Source organism: Sorex fumeus, unplaced genomic scaffold (genome assembly GCF_029834395.1).
Source record: "Sorex fumeus unplaced genomic scaffold, SorFum_2.1 ptg000019l, whole genome shotgun sequence".
NCBI classification, from domain to species: domain Eukaryota; kingdom Metazoa; phylum Chordata; class Mammalia; order Eulipotyphla; family Soricidae; genus Sorex; species Sorex fumeus.
In genome coordinates this window covers 41,307,537-41,328,940 of record NW_026606076.1, presented here as the reverse complement: position 1 = coordinate 41,328,940, position 21,404 = coordinate 41,307,537, and the positions used below count along the sequence as shown (strand labels likewise).

Below are 21,404 nucleotides of genomic sequence, written 5' to 3'. Positions count from 1 at the left end.
ATCACAGAAATTTGGGGGCTGGAGTAATAGCACAGTGGGCAGGGCGTTTGCCTTGCACGCGGCTGACCCGGGTTCGATTCTCAGCATCCCATAGGGTCCCCTGAGCACCGCCAGGGGTAATTCCTGAGTGCAGAGCCAGGAGGAACCCCTGTGCATTGCCGGGTGTGACCCAAAAAGAAAAAAAAAGAAATTTGTAAATCTACAACTGTACCTCATGGTGCTTCACCAACAAAAATTAAAAAAAAAAATGTAAATGATGGAGAATGAGCACTGATGGAGGGATGAGTACTGGATCATTGTATAACTGAAACCCAAGCACAAAAATTTGTAAGTCTACAACTGTACTTCATGGTGTTTCACTAATAAAATTTAAAAAAAAACCAAACACAAGTGAGGGGCTAGAGCAATAAATAGCACAGCAAGTAGAGACTTGCACATGGCCGACCCTGGTTCTATTCCCAGAAACTCATATGGTTCCCTGAGCATCGCCAGGAGTAATTCCTGAGTGCATGAGCCAGGAGTAACCCCTGTACAATGCTGGGTGTGACCCAAAAAGCAAAAAAAATTTTAAAAAAATGCAAGTGAGGGGACAGAGCAATAGTACAGCGAATAGGGTAAAAAAAAAAAAAGAGTGACCCTTGAGCACAGAACAAGGTATTTTTTTTCCCCTCCTGGGAAAAAACACAGAGGAAACTCTAAGAGAACAAAATCAGGGGGCCGGAGCAATAGTACAACAGGGAGGGCACTTGCCTTTCACGCAGTCAACAAAGGTTCAGTCACCCGCACCCTCAAAGATTCCTGAGCACTGCCAGGAATGATCCCCGAGCACTGCTGGTGCAATCCACCCAATGACCACTACCCCCCGGTCCCCCAAAAGAAACAAAAAATCGTCAGAAACCTTTTATAAAAATCAGGCAAATAAATACCACAATTGACAGGGAAATGCAGAGGAGCTAAGTCACATACAGCAGCAGACAGGAGCCCAGAGCCTCGGCCCGGGCAAGAGAATCACTCTGGAATTCGGTTCATCCAGATGGGGAGCTGGCGGCCTTGAGAAGCCCCAGCAATGGATGCTACGGAAACGAGCGACAGGAACGCGACTCACACGGGGATGGATTTTTGGGGGGAAAGGTGCGAAGGCAGGAGAAGGAAGCTGAACAAATGCTGCCCAACCACTCTCTCCGTGACAAACAAGCGAGCGCGATGCGGCCCTTGTTACCGTCTATAAAAAAAATTCCACTCCAAGGAGCCAGAGAGCCATAACACAGTGGGGAGGGCACTTCACGCGGGGGAGCCACCCCGGGTTCGATCCATCCCATTGGGTCCCCCGAGCACCGTCAGGGTGATCCCAGAGTGCAGAGCCAGGAGTCAGCCCTGAGTATCACTGGGTGTGGTTCAAAGAACCAAAAAAAAAAAATTTTTTTTTTTAATTTACTATTTGGTGGGTTATTTATTTATTTATTTTTTGGAATGGAGGCATAGGGCTCACTCCTGGCGGTGATGTTCGGGGGACCCTATGGGATGCGGGAGATCAAAGATCAAATTCAGGTCTGCCCTGTGCAAGGTCAAAGGCCCAGCCCACTATAGTCTCTCTCCAACTCCGCCCCCAAATTTAAATAATAAATCAGGTGCTCAGGGCACACCTGAAGGTTGCTTATCCCTCAGGTCTGGCCCTCTGAGGGTGCCCCCCACCCCCTCACAGCTGCAGCCACGGGGCCACGGTCCCCTCCCCCAGTTCGTGGGCTGGAATCTGGGCTAGCCTGCATCCCCCTCCCGCCCCACAGACATCTGTGCGGCCTACCGGGGCCAGCTGTCTCCCTAACACCTCATCTGCTCAAGGCTTCGCTCTGGAACCCCCCCCTTTCCCTAGGAGGAGCGGGAGGCAGAGATCAGCCCACTAGACAGGAGGTGGGGGGGGCGGGAAGTTTGCACAGAGGAGGCTGGAACTTGGCCCCTTTCTCCTGGGGTGCCCTGCCATGAGCAGCCAAGGCTCTCTTCTTCCTGCCCACCCCCCCACCCCCAAAGGTGCACCTGTCCCGGCCTGCCTGCACCCCCCTCTCCCCATCTCCCCTAGCCTCCTTCCTCAATGGCCCTGAAGGTGGGTGAAGTTCAAGACCCCTCCCACCTGGAACCAGAGCTCAGGCAAAAATGGGTGGAGGGAGGGTGCAGGAATCTGGAGGCAGACCCCCCGAGTCTGGGGGCGCCGGTGGTGGTGCTGGGGAATGCAGGTGGGTGCAGGAGCAGAAGCACCGGCGATGCCCTCACTGGCCCGCAAACCCTGAGCGCCGCTAGGTGTGGTTCAAAGACTCTGAAACCCGCTCTGAAGCCTTTTTCATTCCAGCTCCCAACCTCGGCCGGCTGCAAAAGTGACTTTTATTTATTTATTCATTCATTCATTCATTCATTTTGCTTTCTGGGTCACACCCGGCGATGCTCAGGGATTACTCCTGGCTCTGCACTCAGAAATCACTCCTGGCACTGCTGGGGACCCTATGGGACGCCGGGGATGGAACCCGAGTTGCCTGCGAGCAAGGCAAACACACCCACCCCGCTGAACTACCACTCTGGCCCCAGCAAAAGTGTACAACTCTGGGCGTGATCTCCAGAACTTCCACATGTGGCCTTGGTGGCCCTAAGCTGCTGGACCCAAGCAGGGTGTCTGGTGGTCTAGGTGGTTTGCTAGAGTGGGGGCTTTCCTGAGCCTCCTAAACACTGCTTGGGAGGTGCGGAGGGGACAGGGGGCCAATGTCCCCACACCCCACCATCTCTGTGTCTGCAGCTCTGGGCGTGAACAGCACGTCACGCCCCATGGTCACCCCAGCCCCCTGCTCCTAAGATCCAGATTCTGCAGCTGACCGTCCCCTTGCCCTCCAGGCCCCCAAGCCTGCCCCTCCTTTTTTTTTTTTTTTTGATGGAGGGCATGGCAAGGCTCAGGGCTTACTGCAGGGGATTCTTTGCTTCTGGCTTTTTGGGGGGGGAGGGGGTACATCTTTTGGTTCTTTTTGTTTTGTTTTGAGGTTCACACCCAGTCAATACTCAGGTTTACTCCTGGCTCTGCACTCAGAAATTAGTCCTCGGGCTGGAGTGATAGCACAGCGGGTAGGGCGTTTGCCTTGCATGCGGCTGACCCGAGTTCAATTCCCAGTATCCCATATGGTCCCCCGAGCAACGCCAGGTGTAATTCTTGAGTGCATGAGCCAGGAGTAGTCCCTGTGAATTGCCGGGTGTGACCCAAAAACCAAAAAAAAAAAAGAAATTAGTTCTGGCAGTGCTCTGGAGACACTATGGGGTGTCAGGGATCGAACCCGGGTCAGCAACGTGCAAGGCCAGCACCCTACCTGCTGTCCTAGAACTCCAGTCCCTGTTTTGTTTTTTGGGTTTTTTTTTGGGAGGGGGAGGGTGGTCACACCCGGAGGTGCTTAGAGGGCTAATGAGTCCTGCCTGGCTTTACGCCCGCTCAGGGCTCACTCCTGGCCTGAGCTAGGCCTCAGGGGGACCGCATGGGGTGTTGGGGATCAAACCTGGGTCAGCCACATGCAAGGAAAGCACCTTATCCACTGTCCTTATCACTGTCCTATCTGTCTGCCTGTTTCCTCCACGTGTAAGAGGGGAGAATCAACACCCCAGCCTCCAGCTGCACCCAAGGCTTAGAGACCCAGGGAGGTGGCCTGGTCTCAGGCAGGCCTGACCCCACGCGACACTCCCAGCTTGAGTCCCACCGGTGACGTCCTGCAAACCAAACACGCCACCATCCGCCGCGCCGTGCCACACACGCCTCGGCTGCGTTCCCAAGCGAGGAAAGCGGCTGGCTTATTTTTAGAAGGATTAAAATAGGAGGCAGCCGACTTAGGTACGACGCACCGTGTCTGCATCCAATTGGGGATGAATAGGCATTCACGGAGAGGGGGAGAAAAAAAAGGGGGGCAAGGGGTGGGCGGGGAAGGCAGGAAAATATCCCCAGAGTGAGGAGGAGAAGAATCCATCCCAAACGCAAGCAGAAGCGTTGGGATATTAGGACGAGCAAGGAGGAGGGGAAGTCATAATATATTTAAGAAACGGCAGGGTAATATTAAATATTCAAACTCAATATAGCTTTCAGTTCCCCACATTATTAAAAAAAAAAGAATGAAATTATGATCAGGGGAGAGAGCTACTTCGAATCCCGAGTTTTCAGGACGAAAATGACAATGGCTGAAATGAAAAGTATTTGGGGCAGGGATGAACAGCAGATGAGTCACTGCAGAAGAAAACAAATATGAACTTAAAGACACAGCCCGAGGAACGTCCACAGGGAACTACAGAGCGAGCACGGAGAAAAGAAGGGAAGAAAACCAGGAGGTGGAGTGATAGCGCAGCAGGGAGGGTGCTCGCCTCACACACGGCCAACCCAAATTCAATCCTCCGCATCCCCTAGGGTCCCCCCAGCCAGCCGGGAGCAATCCTGGAGCACGGACCCTTGAGTCGCGTGTGAGCATCATTGGGTATGACCTTCCCAAACAAACAACAAAAGGAAAACCAAACACTATTGAAAAAAAAAATTCAATTTGGGGGCCAGAGAGAGAGGACAGTGGGGAGGGCGCTTGCTGTCACCCAGCTACCCAGGTTCCGTTCCCAGCACCCCGTGAGGTCCCCCAGCCCCACCAAGAGTGATCCCTGAGCGCAGAGTTAGGAGTCAGCCCTGAGCACCGCTGGGTCTGGCCCTCAGACAGAACACACATAAAATTTCGTTTTGTAAATGTCAACGAGCTATAAGCACAGAAAGTGTGGTCGGAGGGAAGCGCAGGCCGAGTTCCCCTGAGGAGAGGGGGCAGGCAGAGGCAATATTTGAGAAGCTGCCTAACGAATGTTTCTATAAACACAAGAACTATAAACCCCCAGATTCGAGCAATATAGAAAACTGCAAGAAAAAGATCCAAGAAGGAAAAAAAAAAAAAACTAAAACAGAAAACTAGGACGCAGCGTATGGAAACTGCTCAAAACCAGTCCTCAGAGGGGCCAGAGAGAGAGGATGGCGGGGAGGGGCATGGCCCTGAACACGGGTGACCAGGAGTGACCCTTGAGTACAGAGCTAGGACGCAGCCTATGGAAACTGCTAAAAAAACAATCCTCATAGCGGGAAACGGTCACTCTGGACAAGAACTGAGCGATAAAAGGAAGAAAAAGGGACAAACATAATCACCTTTCAGTATCTGTATTACAAACCAGAATGCCCAAGTGTGTGTGTGTGTGAGAGAGAGAGAGAGAGAGAGAGAGAGAGAGAGAGAGAGAGAGAGAGAGAAGTGCCTGCCACAGAGGTAGGCTGGGGGGCGGTTGATGGGGGTCGGGAGGGAAACTGAGGACACCGAGGGTAGGAAATGTGTGACGGGACAGGTGTTGGAACACTGTATGACTAAAACCCAATCATGAACAACTTTGTAACTGTGTATCTCATGGTGATTCAATTAAAAAATATTTTTTAATTAAAAAAAATGTCTTAGAGGGGCCAGAGGGAGAGGACAGAGGGAGGGTGCTGGCCCTGCACATGGATGACCCGGGATTGATCCCCATTGATCCCCAGCACTGTACAGGGCCCCCACCTCCAAGAGTGATCCTTGAGCACAGCACCAGGAGTCAGCCCTGAGCACTACAGGGTGCCCCCAACCCCCCCCAAAAAAAAATTAAAAGAAGCCGCCACTGAAAACCCTTCACCTGGCTCTCGGCAATGCTGGTGACTTCTGCCACCCGTGTGATGTCACTCTGGTCCTGCTCTCCTGCCCCTGGCCACACGCAGCTCAGCAGAAACAGCCTGGGAGACAGGCGGGAGAGTGTCCAATGTCCCCACTCCGCCCCCTGCACCGTGTCCGTGGCTCCAGGTATTAGCAGCTGCACCCAGAGACACCTATGTCCACCCCAGTCCCCTGCTCCTTCAACCGACTGTCACCTCCCGCTCCTCTCCCAGAGGTCCCCAAGGATGCTTCTCTTCCTGCCTGACCCTTCTCCCCTCCTGAGACCTTTGTCCTTTGCAAGGGGTGGGCCTCACTCGGCTCTGCACTTGGGAATTCCTCCTAGCGGTGCTCAGGGGACTCTAGGGGATGCCAGGGATCGAACCCGGGTCGGCCGCATGCAAGGCCTCCCCTTTGGACTATCTCCCCGGCCCCAATTTCTGTGATTTCTGAGGCCTTTTCTTTGCCAGCTCCCTGTCGTTCCCTGGCTGGAAAGTGCTCGAACCTTCCAGCAGGCCTTGCGAGTAGGAGGCGTGCCCTGGCACCAGTGTCTGTTGACTTGACAGCTTGTCCCAGGGGGCCTGAACTGTCCCCAGACTTCTGCCAGCCCTGCAGGAGCGGAGGGGGCACTGCTGATGCAAAGCTGTCTGGCGGGCGAGCTGCCAGGCTGCTGGTGGGCATGAAAGACAGCTGATGGGAGTGCCCAAGGGGGAACAAAGAGAAACCAGGAAACGCACCCCCCCTGCTCCCCCAAACCAACCAGGCTTCACAGAGCCTGCCAGGGCCCTGGGCCACGGGCCAAATGTTCCCCAGGCCCGAAAGGAAATTGATCTGTCCAGTTCCTCCTGCTGAGAACTAAATTGGGGTCCGCTGAAGACAACTGTTTGGTTTTTCTTTGTTGGGGGTCATACCCGGCAATGCTCAGAGGTACTTCCTGGCTCTGAGCTCAGGGATCGTGGTGTTTTTTTATTTTTTTTGGGGGGGAGGGGTGCTCAGGGGACCATATGGAGTACTGAGGATTGAACCAAAGTCAGCGAGGTGCCAGGGCAAATGCCCTGCCTGCTGTATTATCTCTCTGGTCCCATTATTGGACTGGAGTTCTGTGGCTGTTGTAGTTTAGGGATTTGGGGGCCACACCCAGCAGTGCTCAAGGCTAACTCCTGGCTCTGAGCTCAGGGATCACTCAGGGGACGCTTTGGGGTGCCAGGAAAGAAATCTGGGTTGACTAGTGTGCAAAGCAAATGCTCCATCCTGCAGTAACTTGGGGCCCCTATTTTTTTAAAATGGCCACTCCCTCCAGAGCTCAGGCTTACTCCTGACTCTGAGCTCAGGGGTCACTCCTGGTGGGGCTTGGGAGACCCTTTGGGGTGCCAGGATTGAACACGGATCCTCTGCAGGCAAGGCCAGCAGTGTCCTGCCCCAAGAAACAACAGGACAGAGGGGAGGGCGCTTGCCTTGTACGTAGCCAACCTGGATTCGGTCTCCGGCATCCCCTAGGGTCCCCTGAGCCCCACCAGGAGTGATTCCCGAAGGAAGAGCCAGGAGTCAGCCCTGAGCATCACCAGGTGTGGCCACCTACTCCCAACTCCCCCCCCAAAAAATAATTAGCAGGTGCTAGGGTGAAAGGGGCTCCTCCCTGCCCTTCCCACATCCTGTGACCTTGGCGATCCACTGCCTGGACTCTGAACAGCCCAGCCAGCACAGTCTGACAGTGCCCCCCGCCCCCAGCATCCCCGACAGCCCAGTTTTCAACCAAAACGGAGCGCCTGGAATTTCCTGGGTTTCTCCGGAGGCTGATGGGAGAGGGTTGGGGTACAGGGGCACGGTCAGGACCACGACTGGCCAGGCTCTACCAGGGGGTGAGTGTGGGGGTATTGGTGGGGGATCAGCCAAGGGGGCTGTGAGACAAGCAGGACCTCAGAGGTGCCCTCCGAGGCAAAGTGTTCTCCCCAGATGCCAGCCGAGTGCCGGATCAAGGCTGGGTGCTGGTGGGTGCAAAGCCCCAATGATGCTGGAGATCAGGAAGAAAAAACGCTTCCCAGGGGCACCACCTGCCCCAGGTGGCCTTGCCTCTACTGCCCCCTCGTGGCCACACAGGGTACTGCTGGAGGTGGATGTTGGTGGGACAGAGGCCAGGAGCAGCAGTCTTTCACAGGCTTTTTTTCTTTTTTTTTTCTTTTTTTGGGAGGGTCACACCCAGCAATGCTCAGGGGTTGTACTCTATACTCTGGCTCTGTACTCAGGAATTACTCCTGGTGGCGGTCGGAGGACCCTATGGGATACTGGGAATCAAACCTGGGTCGGCCACATGCAAGGCAAACGCCCTACCTGCTATGCTACAGCTCCAGCCCCTTTCACAGACTTTCTGGTCCTGGTATGTTGGATAACATTGGGTTGTCCTTGCTCCTCCCCAGGGAGCTTAGGTTTACTGAGTTACTACCACAACAGTGCTCCTGAGGCAAACCCAATTCCATAAGCACGAATAATCCTATATTGCTTTTCTCTTTCCTTTATGTCACTTGCATAGTTCAGCAATGTCCTTTTGGCATAGACACAGCAAGACAGTTCATGCTATGCTTTGTAACGTCATTCCCCGGTCCTTCGTCCATCCATTGCTATTGCCATCCAAAATAATATTTACAGGGGCTGGAGAGAGAGCACAGCAGGTAGGGCGTTTGCCTTGCATGCGGCCGACCCGGATTTGATTCCCAGCATCCCATATGGTCCCCTGAGCACCACCAGGGGTTATTCCTGAGTGCAGAGTAACCCCTGTGCATCGCCGGGTGTGACCCCCCCAAAAAAAAAATATTTACTCCTGGGCATCCATATTTACTTAAGCCCCAGTTGCCCTTAGTTCATAGCACTCCAGAAGCAGGGTCCTGATGAAGGGGCTGAATGGACCCAGGACAAGCTGTAAGCTACCCTGGCATCGAAAGGAGACAAGCTAAACACCGTAAGTATAATAAGTTAAGAGCATGGTCATGGGACAAACTCTGTCATGCCCCAAAAAGAAGTAACTGAATAAGGACCCTGCTGCGGTTAGGAAAGATTAATCTGGCCTGCGGACTGAAGTCTGGGATATATAGCGAGATGTCCCCAGGAAGAGTCAACCTTTAAGCTTAATTTATATCTTACTGTGCTCATACAAAATGACCAGAAATACTATAAGAAGTAAACTTACTATGACTGTTTAAATGGATTACTAGCTGAGGAAAGGAGAAAGCAATACACCCTGGATGGAATCCCACCCTTGAGCGGATCTCCTAGTAATCTAGAGTGCTGGACCCTCAACTGAGATTTTGTTCTTGAGTTAATCCCCTAGAACTTCCCCTGAAGGAGTGGCTTTATTTCTGTTTGTTGTTATGAGATGTTCAACCCCACGATTTCCATATAACTATGCTGTAAGGGGGAGGGGGGAACTAGGAGAAAGAGAAGGACTAGACGAGAATCAGAATGGAACAAGGACTATGAGACAAGGATGAGGGAACTATGATGACTGGGACTATGACCAAAATTACGACTACAACTGTGTTGTAAGGAGAGAGATCGGACTACACTGGGGAGGAGAGAAAAATACACTGTCTATCAATAAGCTAGACCCGGGGCTGGAGCAATAGCACAGCGGGTAGGGTGTTTGCCTTGCACGCGGCCAACCCGGGCTCGATTCCCAGCGTCCCATATGGTCCCCTGAGCACCGCCAGGGATGATTCCTGAGTGCAGAGCCAGGAGTAACCCCTGTGCATCGCCAGGTGTGACCCAAAAAGCAAAAAAAATAAATAAAATAAATAAGCTAGACCCTGGGGCTGGAGCAATAGCCCAGCGGGTAGGGCATTTGCCTTGCACGCAGCTGACCCGGGTTCGATCCCCAGCATCCCATATGGTCCCCTGAGCACCACCAGGGGTAATTCCTGAGTGCAGAGCCAGGAGTAACTCCTGTGCATCGCCAGGTGTGACCCAAAAAGCAAAAGAAAAAAAAAAAAGCCGGGCCCTATCTTTTCATTTCCCGGTCCTTCGTCCATCCATTGCTATCATCCAGCCTGGGGAGGCAGCTCTCGGCCACCAGAACGCTCGCCCACGTGAGTCCCACGTGCGCCCCTGTCCTTTCTTTGGAAATTCCCACTGGTGTACCTGCAGCCTGCAAGCTCGGACCCCTCCCTCTCTTCTGCCCACACTCTGGGTCCATCTACAAGAATGCAAAAAATGCAAAGCCAAAAACCACCAGTATTTGGGGGCAGGGTGGGGATGGAGGGCTAGAGATAAGTTCCAGGATTGTTAAAAGCCGGGGTTTGATTCCCAGCACTGCATAGGGTACCCCACTTCCTCTGGGGTCCACCACGAATGAGCACTAAATGCAGAGCCAGAAGTAGGCCCTGCGCACCTCTCGGTGTGCGCCCAAACAAGAGAGAGAGAGAGACAGAGCTAGGAGAGAGAAGGAAAGGAAAGGAAAAGAAACAAAACTGTGGTCTCCTAAACATTTTTTGGGGGGATTGGGGGGAAGAAATGGTCATGGTCCTCCCGTTGTTCACCGATTTGCTCGAGCGGGCCCAGTAACATCTCCATCATGAGACTTGCTGTTACTGTGTTTGGCATATCGAATACGTCACGGGGAGCTTGCCAGGCTCTGCCGTGCGGGAGTGATCCTCTCGGTAGCTTGCCGGGCTCTCCGAGAGGGGCGGAGGAATCGAACTCGGGTCGGCCATGTTGGCTGCGTGCAAGGCAAACGCCCTACCCCTGTGCTATCACTCCAGCCGGGGTGCCTGTGTCGACCCATCCCTTCCGGCTTCCGGGCGTGTGGCCACACCCCCGTCTGAGCCCACCTATCCTGGGTGAGGCACAAAAAAAAAAAATCAGAAAGAAGGTAAGATTTCCAGAGTGGGCACTGGGTGATTTTTATGTCTCCCCAAACACGAGCTCAAAGGGGATGGAGCGACAGGACAGCAGGGAGGGTATTTGCCTTGCACGCAGCCAACCAGGTTCAATCCCCGCATCCCTAAGGGTTACTGAGCACCGCCAGGAGTCAGCCCTGAGCACAGAGTCAGGAGTCAGCCCTAAGCACTGCCAGGTGTGCCCCCTGCCAAAAGAAAAGAAAGAAAGAAAAAGGAATGGGGGAAGAAATAAAAAACAAACTATAAATAGGCCAGAGCGACAGTACAATGGGCAGAGTGCTTGCTTGGCATGTGGCCAACAACAGTTCAATAACCCGCACCCCATAGGATCCCCCAAGTCCCACCAGAAATGATCCCTGAGCACCGTCAGGAGTGGCCCAAAACCCAAAAAATAAATAGGACAAGACAGTGCAAGCCCTTTGCGTGTGCACGACCATACCCTCTTCAATCCCTGGCACCACACAGGGCACTACCAGGAGTGATCCCTGGAACAGAGCCTGAGCACTACCTGGCACCACCCTGAGCACTACCAGGAGTGATCCCTGGAACAGAGCCAAGAATATGGGGGGGAGGGAAGGAGAGAGGGGGGTAGGGAGGGGGAGAGAGAAAGGGAGAGGGGGAGAGTGAGAGAGAGAATAAAGCAGAGGGGCGGGGGGCTACACAGCACTAGGGTGTTTGCCTTGCACTCGGTCACCCTGGGTCCAGTCCACAGCATCCCACAATGTCCCCGAGCCCCGACTGCGGTGATCTCTGAGCACAGAGCCAGGAGTCAGCCCTGAGCATGGCTGGATGTTGAAAACAACAAAGCAGAAGAAACAGAGGAAGGAAAAGCCCAAGCAGGCCAAGGGGGCCTCCAGCAGCCTGGAAGCGCTGTCCAGCGCCAGGGTGGGAGACGCAGCCCACCCCAGAGCACCATGTCTGTCCCGGTGCCCCAGGGGGGCCCATGGCAGGAGGACCCCTTCTCTCTGACCCTCCTCCCCTCCCTGGACGGCCATACCAGGGCTCCTGGGGTCTCCCAGGGCACCCAAGGCATGATCACATTCCTGCTTTTCTGGCGCTGCTGGCGGACCTGCATCCTGGGAGCATAGACAAGGACCAAGGTGGAAAGGGGGTGAGTCGCCCCACTATTCTCGGGGCTCCAAGATAGCCCCAGGAAAGCGTGGCTGTGTGCCCAGGCCCAGGGACTGTGGACACCATCTGCCGGCGGCACCAATTGGAACCCACATGCACGTGGATGGAAGTTTCCAGACCTGGGTCCCTTGGTCCCTGTGCTGTGCTCGAGAATTGTCAGGAATGAGAGAGGGTCCAGGATCTCCAAATCCCACCCTATTCCCATCTTTTTCTGCAGGGTCATATGGTTTGACATCACGTTATTTTTGTTTTGGGGGCCATCCAGCAGTGCTGGATGGGGTGGCGGGGACGGGTCACTGGTCCTCGGCACAGAGCTATGCCTCCGGCCCGGGGTTCTCCCTCTCAATGTTGCTGAGACATCCCTGCTCCTAACTCTGGGCTGGGAACTTCGTGTGGTCTCCTGCATTCCCGAGGTCTGGGTTTCAGGATGTTCCTTGGGGTTTTCTCTGCCCGTGTGTGGGCACAGTGCCCTCCTGTGTGTGAGGACAGGCGTCCGGGCACTGGAACCACAGCCAGCCTGAAGGCCTCTTGCCTGTCACCTTGATGACATCCCTGAGCTGCTGACCACCTTCAAAAACCACACCTGGGGGGATTTTTTGAGTGTTTGGGACCACTCCCAGCAGTGCTCAGGGTTGACTCCTAGTTCTGTGCTGAGGGATCACTCCTGGTCCGGCTTGGGTGATGGGGATCAAACCCGGGTCAGCCACGCGCATGACAAGCACCCTACCCAATGTACTATCCTATTCTCTAGCCCATCCTTCAGGGGTCTTTTTTTCTTTTATTTTGTGGGGAGACTCCAAACTGGTGTCTTTTTGAGTCACACCTGGCAATGCTCAGGGATTACTCCTGGTGGTGCTCAGGGGACCCATGGGATGCCAGGGACTGAACCCAGGTCAGCCTCATGCAAGGCAAATGCCCTCCCCGCTGGACTATAGCTCCGGGCCCCTTTAGGGTTTTTGATAGGAAGCTGAGCCACAATCAACCCCACCACCAAGTACAGCCGTTATCCTCAGGAATGCCACCATTAAGAGGAGAAAAAAAGAAAAAGTCTATTTTATTAAAGGCTCAATTCTCAAAACATTCATTTGTGCATTGAAAACAGAAAAAAGAAATTGCTTCCTTCCCCGCGGTGCCCAGCCCGGCCTCCTCCTCCACACTGGGCAGGAATAGACCTCCAAGTCCATCCAAAGGGCATGCAGCAGAAACGACGGGGGGCTCCAGGGAGCCCTGAGAATGTGGGGGCTGAGGGGGGGCCACCACTGCCCCAGGTGCGACTGTAGCAAATACTCATGGATAAAGACTCGAGGGCCCACCACAAGACCGGGCGGGACGAGTCCGGGCAGGCAGATCCTGCGAGAAGAGGGGCCCCCTCAGGAGTCATTGGGGAGCCCGAAGAGCTTGACCGTGCCTGCTTCCCGACTACTGTCGTATTTGCCATCTTTGTCATCACAGGCAAAAGCCAGCAGGGGCCTTTTGGGGTGCCAGGCCACAGTGAAGGTCGGGGACTCACACTGCACCTCCCAGAGCTTGTCGCCTACGGAAAGCAACACAGAGAGTGGGTCAGGACACGCTCCATGGGCACCGGCCACCCACACACACGCACTCCCTGCCAGGGGAGAGGGGCCACGCCAGAAAGCAAGAGGGAAGGACCTGGCGCCCTAAATCCGGCGTGGGCCGGCCCGGTGTGGAAGCTGCCCCCCAGGAAGCAGCAGGAACAGGAAGCCCCTTCCCCAAGGCTCCTTCCATCTTGCTATGGAACCCACAACAAAAACACCCCTCCCCCAGTCTGTGACCCCTGCCCCTCCCCCCAAAAAAGTCCTGCCTTCTTCCTTGCTGGCATAAAGCAGGGTCTGGCTGGTAATGAGTCCTATGGTCTGACTGAACTGTCACTGCTTTTGGTTTTGGATTCTTTCCGGTTTGGGGATCACACTTGGTATTGCTCAGGGCTCACTCCTGGCCCTGCGCTCAGGGCTCACCCCTGGTTCTACACTAAAGGGTCACTCATGGCTAAGGCTCAGGGCCTGCCTCTCTTGGGTGCCGGGTATCGAACCCAGGTCGGCCGTAGGTAAAGCAAGTTGCCTGACCCACTGTCCAATCTCTCCAGCCCCTTGTTCCAGAACTGATGGATGTAGGAAATTGACATGGAGAGGTATGGGGCCAAGGGGGCCAGCAGAAAGGCTGGAGTACCCACTGCACCTGCAGGGGTCATGAGTCCTGTCGCTGGCACCAAGTGTGGCGCCAAAACAAAACAAAAAGCAAATAAACCTAATCAGAGGGCTGGAGCCATAGGAAGATGGGAAGGTGCTCACCATGCACGTAGCTCAACCCAGGTTTGATCCCTGGCACCCCATAGGCTCCCCCGAGCCCTGCCAGGAGAAATCCCTGAGCACAGAGCCAGGAGTCAGCCATGAGCACAGCAGATGTAGCTCCAAAAATTAAAACAGGGCCGGAACAATAGTACAGCAGGGAGGGCATTTGCCTTGCATGCGGCCAACCTGGGTTCACTCCCTGGCATCCCAAATGGTCCCCCCCAGCACCGCCAGGAGTAATTCCTGAGTGCAGAGCCAGGAATAACTCCTGAGCATCGTCGCTGGGTGTGACCCAAAAGGCAAAAAAGAAAAAAAAAATTAAAACAGACTGGGTTTAAGAGTGACACTCCAAGCCTGGAGCTTCCTTTCCTTCTCCTTTCCACACTTCCAAAATACCAGCATCCACCAGCCACTGAAATGCAGAACATCTTCCTCCAACATCTTCCCCCAGGGCTGCCCTCACTGCTTCTCTTTCCTGACCCAGGATCTTAATAAACAAGCCCGTGCATAGAAGACAAATTCATCTGTGAAATTGTAGGTGCAGAGGCGGTGGGGGGGGGGGGGGGGGGGGAGAGAGGGGACCTAGGCACAAGGGAGGGGCCAGCCCAAGACACAAAGGTGAAAGATTCCTATTAAGGCAGTCAGGTTGGGATCCAGAGGAATAGCACACAGGGGACAGAGCGCTGGCCTGGCCAGTGTCTGGTCCCGAGTCTGAATCCCTGACATCGCATGTGCACCCCGTCCCATCGAAGCGGCTATTTGTGCCGGGGCAGCTCTACAGTGTCATCCTTATGGCTACCAGGACTTTCTGGCCATAGCTCTGTGCAGTGGCAGTATCACAGCTAATGCGGTTTATCTGGGGCGCAATTACTGCTAATTGAAAACTTTTCCCAAGGACTTTCAGCTCAGTCAGGCACTACCAGAAAAGGAGGTGCAACCCCACCTGCCCCCAGCAAGCACTGCAAATGAAGAGGGGATGCAAGCCACAGCCAGGAAGGGCAACCCACACCCCCGAGCCCCACAAGAGCATCACAGCTGCCCACTGAGAAAGACTCCAGGAGAGCACCCCAGAGAGAGCCAGGAGCGTGAGCACCCCAACCCTCCTTTGCCCCCATGAGCCCCCCGAGCTGGGCGCGTGCAGGGCTGGGAAGGGGAGGGCTGGCAGAGAGCGCCCCTTTACCTGTCTCCACTTCAGCTATGTCAATGAAGTGGTCTTCGGACGCGGACGCCAGCATTTTCCCATCGTGGCTAAAGCTAAGGGTCCTCACAGGCCAATCTAGCCTGCGACAGAGGGGGGCAAAGGAGATATCAGGGCAGCCCCGGCGGCCAGGCGGGCCCTGGGGGGTGACGGCGGCACAGGGCTGCAGGCTGACCTGGAGAAGCAGCGCACACACACCAGCTCGTCCACGTCCCAGAGGCTGACCAGCGCGTCCGCGCTGCCCGTGGCAAAGTACTTGCCCATGGGGTCGAACTTGATGCAGATGCAGTTGGAAGGGTGGGCGTTGATGGACTGCACCGGCTTCAGCTCTGGGTAGCTGAGAAATGAGAGAGACACAGAGAGAGAGCGTGCAAATGCACGGTCAGGTGCTGGGGAGACAGAGCCAGTGTGCAGACTCAGGAAAAAGAAACTTTCCGGGTGTTTCAGAGTGACAAGATAGTGGGGAGAACTCTTACACTCCACCAACCTGGGTTCGATCCTCAGCATCCCATAGGGCCCCCTAAGCACCACCAGGAGTGATTCCTGAGTGCAGAACCAGGAGGAAGTCGTGAGCATCGCTGAATATAACCCCCCCCCCCCCAAGCCGAAGAGAAATATCCTCCAGTATACACTGAAAGAACACAGCCCACAATGAGAGTGAGAACTGAGACACCCTTCCTTCCACCCCCACCCCCACCCCATCAGACTGCCAGAAAAGAAACTGACAGTGATATGGACTTCACAGGGAACAATTGTAGGGACAGGAGAGAGGACATCGGACACGGCTTGCCTCCCTCAAGCCCGACCCCTGGCACCCCAAAGAGTCCCCAACACCCATCTGGAATGACCCTCAATACAGATCCAGGAGGAAGCCCTGAGCACCGCCGTGTGTGGCCCCAAACCACATCCCTCATGCCCCTCCAAAAAGGCAATAAAGTCAGGAATCTAGAAATCAAAGGTTTCTGCAGTCAGGACAACTATCCAACGTCTAGAACGCCCCAAATCAGGGGCCGGGGAGACAGTACAGCAGGAAGGGTACATACTTTGCATGTCGCTGACACAGGTTCGATCCCCCGCATCCCATAGGATCCACCCCAAGCCCCACCAAGAGTGATTCCTGGATCCAGAACCAGGAGGAAGCCCTGAACATCGCCAGGTATGCCCCAAAAAACAACGAACAGGGGAAAGCATTCCAATCATTAGCAGAGACACAGACGGTTAATGAGCATGTGCATTATGCCAAGTAGGAATGAGGCAGGAATTTTCTGGCCACCAACAGAGGAGAGACTTACAGGCACAAGGTTAGTGATGAGCTTATTAGGCAGAGGGACAGGCAGCCCCCGCTATCAGCTGCGTCCTGACAACAAACAGCACCAACGCAGGTGTGCACGGGACTGGTGCCACCACGCCCCCCCACCTCACCTGCATCTACTCTGGAGACAGTCTGTGCTCATCTTGGCTTCTGCACAAAAGCACTGCCCTCAGCCCTCTGTCACTCAGACCAGGAGATGCTTGGAGGGGTGGGGCGGCGAGGGCGAGGTGGGCACAACCTCACACACCTCAAGAATGACGACCTCTACGTCCTCAGCATAGTGGGAGCTTATTATTATTGTTGTTGTTATTGTTATTATTATATTTTTTTTCCCGGTGAAAGAACAAGGAATGTCAAACAAACGATTACCTGTCTTGGGTTCACACACAGTGACGGACGGTAAAAGCACAAAGTGGCAGATTCCGGCGTCTGGGTCACCTGGGCCCACCCAAAGCAGCAGTCCATTTCCAGGGCATCCATGCTCAGCAGACCCGATTCACCAAGGGTCCCCCACCTGAGCCAGGTGTCCCACACAGGTTCCCCAACTTGTATAATCCCCCCTATCATCTTGTCATCCACGGCAAGCTGCTTCCTCCAGTCTCCAAAACTTAGCCAGCCTCAGCAACGCCTTCCCTTGGCCTGCCCCCAGCAAATTCCCGGCCTTCTCCACATAGAAAAACCCAATCCACCCAATGCTCAGCCAGAAAGACACAAAAGAATTCAGTCGGGGTCCGAAGTGATAGCACGGGGGCCGGGGGAGCCATTTGCCCTGCACTGCAACTGATCCCCGGCATCCCACTGGGTCCTCTGAGACCTGCCAGGAGTGATTCCTGAGCACAGGGTCAGGAGTAACCCCTGAGCATCGCCAGGTGTGATCCAAAAACCAAAAGGAAAAAAGCAAAACAAGAATCCAGAGTACGTGTACACACACACACACACACACACACACACACACACACACCCCACCACCACCACCCTCCCCCACATAGGGTTCAAGAGGAAAGAAGTCAAGAAGCCACATGCTGACTGGGCCCTGGTGAAGGGCATTACTGAAGCAGGGGGGAGACGAACAAGCACGTCAGACACCACAGAACAAGCACCGCGTCTGCAGGATGTGCGTTAGGGAAACCTCTGAGGTTGGGCTGGGATGGAACAGATGGGGAAGGAGGGGAAGAAACACCCCACCGGCGCGAGAGGGAATCTGACAGAAGTCGGGACAGTGCCAGGTGGCCACTCAAAGGGGCTCCAAGGAGCGAGCGAGCTCCCTGGGCATGTCCATCTGCTTGGCAAGTGAAACTTCCTCGGGACAGACTCATTTCATCAGCACCATCAAGGCATCCCCCGCGGCGGCCCTCACCTGAGGATGTTGATGCAGCCGTTGCCGTTGGTCAGGAAGAACATGTTATTGTCATTGTTCCATGAGATCTCGTTGACCTCGAACTTGAACTGCTCCTCGGCCTTGGACCGGTGGGTCTTGGCGTCAATGAAAGTCACCACGTCGTCCTTGTTGCCCACGGCAATGGTCTGCCCATCGGGGCTCCAGCAAATGTTAATGTTCTCCCCTGTGGAACCCGGACAGAAACGACCTGTCACGTCGGGCCGGCGGAAGTTGGCACTGCTGACCCGGAGGTACGAAAGCTGACCTCAGAGTGCAAGCCCCCAGAGGGCAGCCCTCAGTGGAAGTGACTGATGCAGCTTGGTCACAGGGGAGGGGTCCCCCTCTGGAGTGCTTCACCCCGAGTCCTACCAGGCCCCCTGGGTTATCGTCATTTTCTAGCTGAGCCAACAGCATAGAGATGAAGCAAGCATCCGAGGGCTAAAGGCACCCCAGGATTCAAACACAGACTGGACTCTGAGTCCACTCGACATGGATTTTTCCCAAAGTTCAGACACTCACCCATCATGCACTATCACCATTTTTCTTTTTTTGTCTTTTTGAAAGGTCACACCTGGCGATGATCAGGGGTTACTCCTAGCTCTGCACTCGGGAATTATTCCTGGCAGTGCTCAGGGGACCCTATGGGATACTGGGGTCAAACCTGCGTCAGCCACTTGCAAGACAAATGCCCTCCCCTATTTACTATCGCTCTGACCCCAAGATCAGTCCTTCAAGCTATTAGCAGTTTCCCAGCCTCTCAGAGACTGGGAAAGAGACTTTCTTAATATTCCCACCAGGGGTTACTGCCTTGGCCCAAGCCTCTGCACCTAACCATTAAATCCCCAGAGGGACAGGGAGTGGGGGGGGAGGGGGAAGGACAACCATATATGGTGCCACATTACACCTAAACCCCATTCTCTCTCCCCGCCCTAAGACATGATTTTCTCTTTCTTTCTTTCTTTTTCTTTCTTTCACCTAAACCCTGTTCTCTCTCCCTGCCCTAAGACATGATGACATGATTTTCCTTCTTTCTCTCTTTCTTTTTTTCTTTCTCCTAAACCCCATTCTCTCTCCCTGCCCTAAAACATGATTTTCTTTCTTTCTTTCTTTCTTTCCTTTCTTATACCTAAACTCCGTTCTCTCCCCGCCCTAAGACATGATTTATTTTCTTTCTTCCTTCCTTCCTTCTTTTTTTTTATTGTTGTTTTGGGGGCATGCTCAGGGCTGACTCCTTGCTCTGAGCTCATGGCAGGCTCAGGGGACCCTATGGGGAGCCAGGGATGGAACACGGGTCAGCTGTGTGCAAGGCAAGGGCCTGCCCCGGTGGACTCTCGCTCAGCCCCCCTAGACTCGATTTTCTTCTGCCTCAGTCTGTCCCTACACAGATACATGCACTGCGGAAGCTGAGGATGGTCGGAAGTCAGCGCAGGATCAGCCTCCGCCGACAGCGGCTGGAAGGACCCAGGAACCCATGTCCCCGTGGCATCACCTTTGGTGTTCACCGTGGCGATGCACTTGGTGGTCCTCACGTCCCAGATGCGGATGGTCTTGTCCCCAGAGGCGGTGACAAAGAGGTCGGGATTGCTTGGGTGCCAACACAGCTGGTCCACGCTGTCTCCATGGCCCCTGTAATTGTTCTCTTTGACCTGCAGGATCAGAATTTGACCCCCAGGTCGTTTCACACGCCTCAGGACTAACTTCTCTGTGTGGTTTGGGGGCCACAGCTGGTAGGTGCTCGGGGCTTTGCCCCTGGGCATGCTCTAGGGGACCTGACACCTCACTGCTGTGCTACTGCTCTGGGCACACACACACACCCTCTCCAGGTCCACACACACGCCTCCTCACACACACATGCCTCCCCTCACACGTACACACACACCTCCCCAAACATACACCCTCACACACACACACACATACCCTCTCACAGACACACACGCCCCCTCTCACCACATACACACGCACACCACGCGCGCGCGCCCCCTCCCCAGGCTCCCGGCCGGCCGCCCCCGCGCGCACCAGCCGGTCCTTCTCCAGCACGAAGACGCTGGCCGTCTTGTCGAAGGAGCCCGACGCCAGGCGGCGGCCGTCGCAGCTCCAGGCCACCGAGTGCACCTTGGCGCTGTGCGCCGGGAACTCGCGCGTCTTGCTGTGCCCGCGGAACAGCTCCTGCATGCCCAGCACGTAGCGCGTCGGGCCGCTGTTGACGGAGCACCACGGAGCGAGGGAGCCCGGCCCGCCCGGGCCCATCGCCGAGGGCCCCATGGCCGCCGCGGGCGCTGCCATGGAAAGCTGTCGCGCGCGCTCGCGCGCCGGCGCCCCGCGCATGCGCCCGGATGCGCGCGCCGCTCCGCGCAGGCGCACGCGATGGGGGTGGAGGGGGAAAGGCCGAGCCAGGAAAGAACTACAAGTCCCGGCATGCCCCGCGCTCGCGCCATTGCCGTTTGAAATAAACGTTCTCTGTGGCTGATGTTGAAGTCAACCGAGACCTTATTTCCCCGCTCGCAGGGTTACTTACTAGTTGGCAGTGTATCCCCATTGAAAAGAAAGAAACCGAGACTCTCCTTTTTAAAAATAGTTTAAATTTATTTTTTTTGGAGACTATCCTTTTAAACCTCAGTTTCCCCTGTTAGGCCGGAAGGAGAGTACTGTGGTTCCATGTTTGTTCCCCTGCACACCGTATTGTCAATCTGTAGCATTGCCAGAGGTGATCCCTTAGTATTGCCAGTGTGACCCCCATACACAGTCTCGGTCACGGTCCTCCCGTTGTTCATCGATTTGCTCGAGCGGGCCCAGTAACGTCTCCATTGGAGACTTTGTTGTTACTGTGTTTGGCATATCGAATACCTCACGGGTAGCTTGCCAGGCTCTGCCCTACAGGCGAGATACTCTCTCGGTAGCTTGCCGGGCTCTCCGAGAGGGGCGAGGGAATCGAACTCGGGTCGGCCATATTGGCTGCGTGTAAGGCAAACGCCCTACCCGCTGTGCTATTGACCCCCCATACACACAATAAATAAATAATACTGTCAAACACTGTCCTCCTGTTGTTCATCGATTTTGCTTGAGCGGGCCCAGTAACATCTCCATTTTGAGACTTCTTGTTACTGTGTTTGGCATATCAAATACATCACAGGTAGCTTGCCAGGCTTTGCCCTGCGGGCGGGATACTCTCGGTAGCTTGCCGGGCTCTCCGAGAGGGGCGGAAGAATCAAACCTGGCTCGGCAGGGCTGGCTGCGCGCCCGCTGTGCTTTCGCTCCAGCCCAAACAAATAATAATAAAAAATAAATAGGGAACCAAAGAGACCAGCAGGTAGGACGTTTGCCTTGCACGCAGCCGACCTGGGGGCTCCATCTCCAACATCCCACAGGGTCCCCAGAGCCCTGCCAGGGTTGATCCCTGAGCACAGAGCCAGGAATAAGCCTTGAGCAAAGCCAGGTGTGGCCCCAAAACCAAAAAAAGTTTTACTTTGAAGGGCTTGGGGCCATACCAG

The 21,404-nt window shown here is 54.9% G+C and overlaps 1 protein-coding gene across 1 annotated transcript; it reads right to left on the bottom strand.

Annotated features, from left to right (window-relative positions):
• Window positions 1-12,789: 12,789 nt before the first annotated feature.
• On the bottom strand, window positions 12,790-20,248 carry THOC3 (THO complex subunit 3). Its single transcript, XM_056113130.1, has 6 exons — window positions 19,933-20,248; window positions 19,406-19,562; window positions 17,896-18,100; window positions 15,402-15,563; window positions 15,209-15,309; window positions 12,790-13,253 (listed from the first exon to the last, which is right to left on the bottom strand). The coding sequence occupies exons 1-6, from the start codon at window positions 20,239-20,241 to the stop codon at window positions 13,090-13,092; spliced, it is 1,098 nt and encodes a 365-aa protein (XP_055969105.1). The 5' UTR covers window positions 20,242-20,248; the 3' UTR covers window positions 12,790-13,089.
• Between the last annotated feature and the right edge of the window lie 1,156 nt (window positions 20,249-21,404).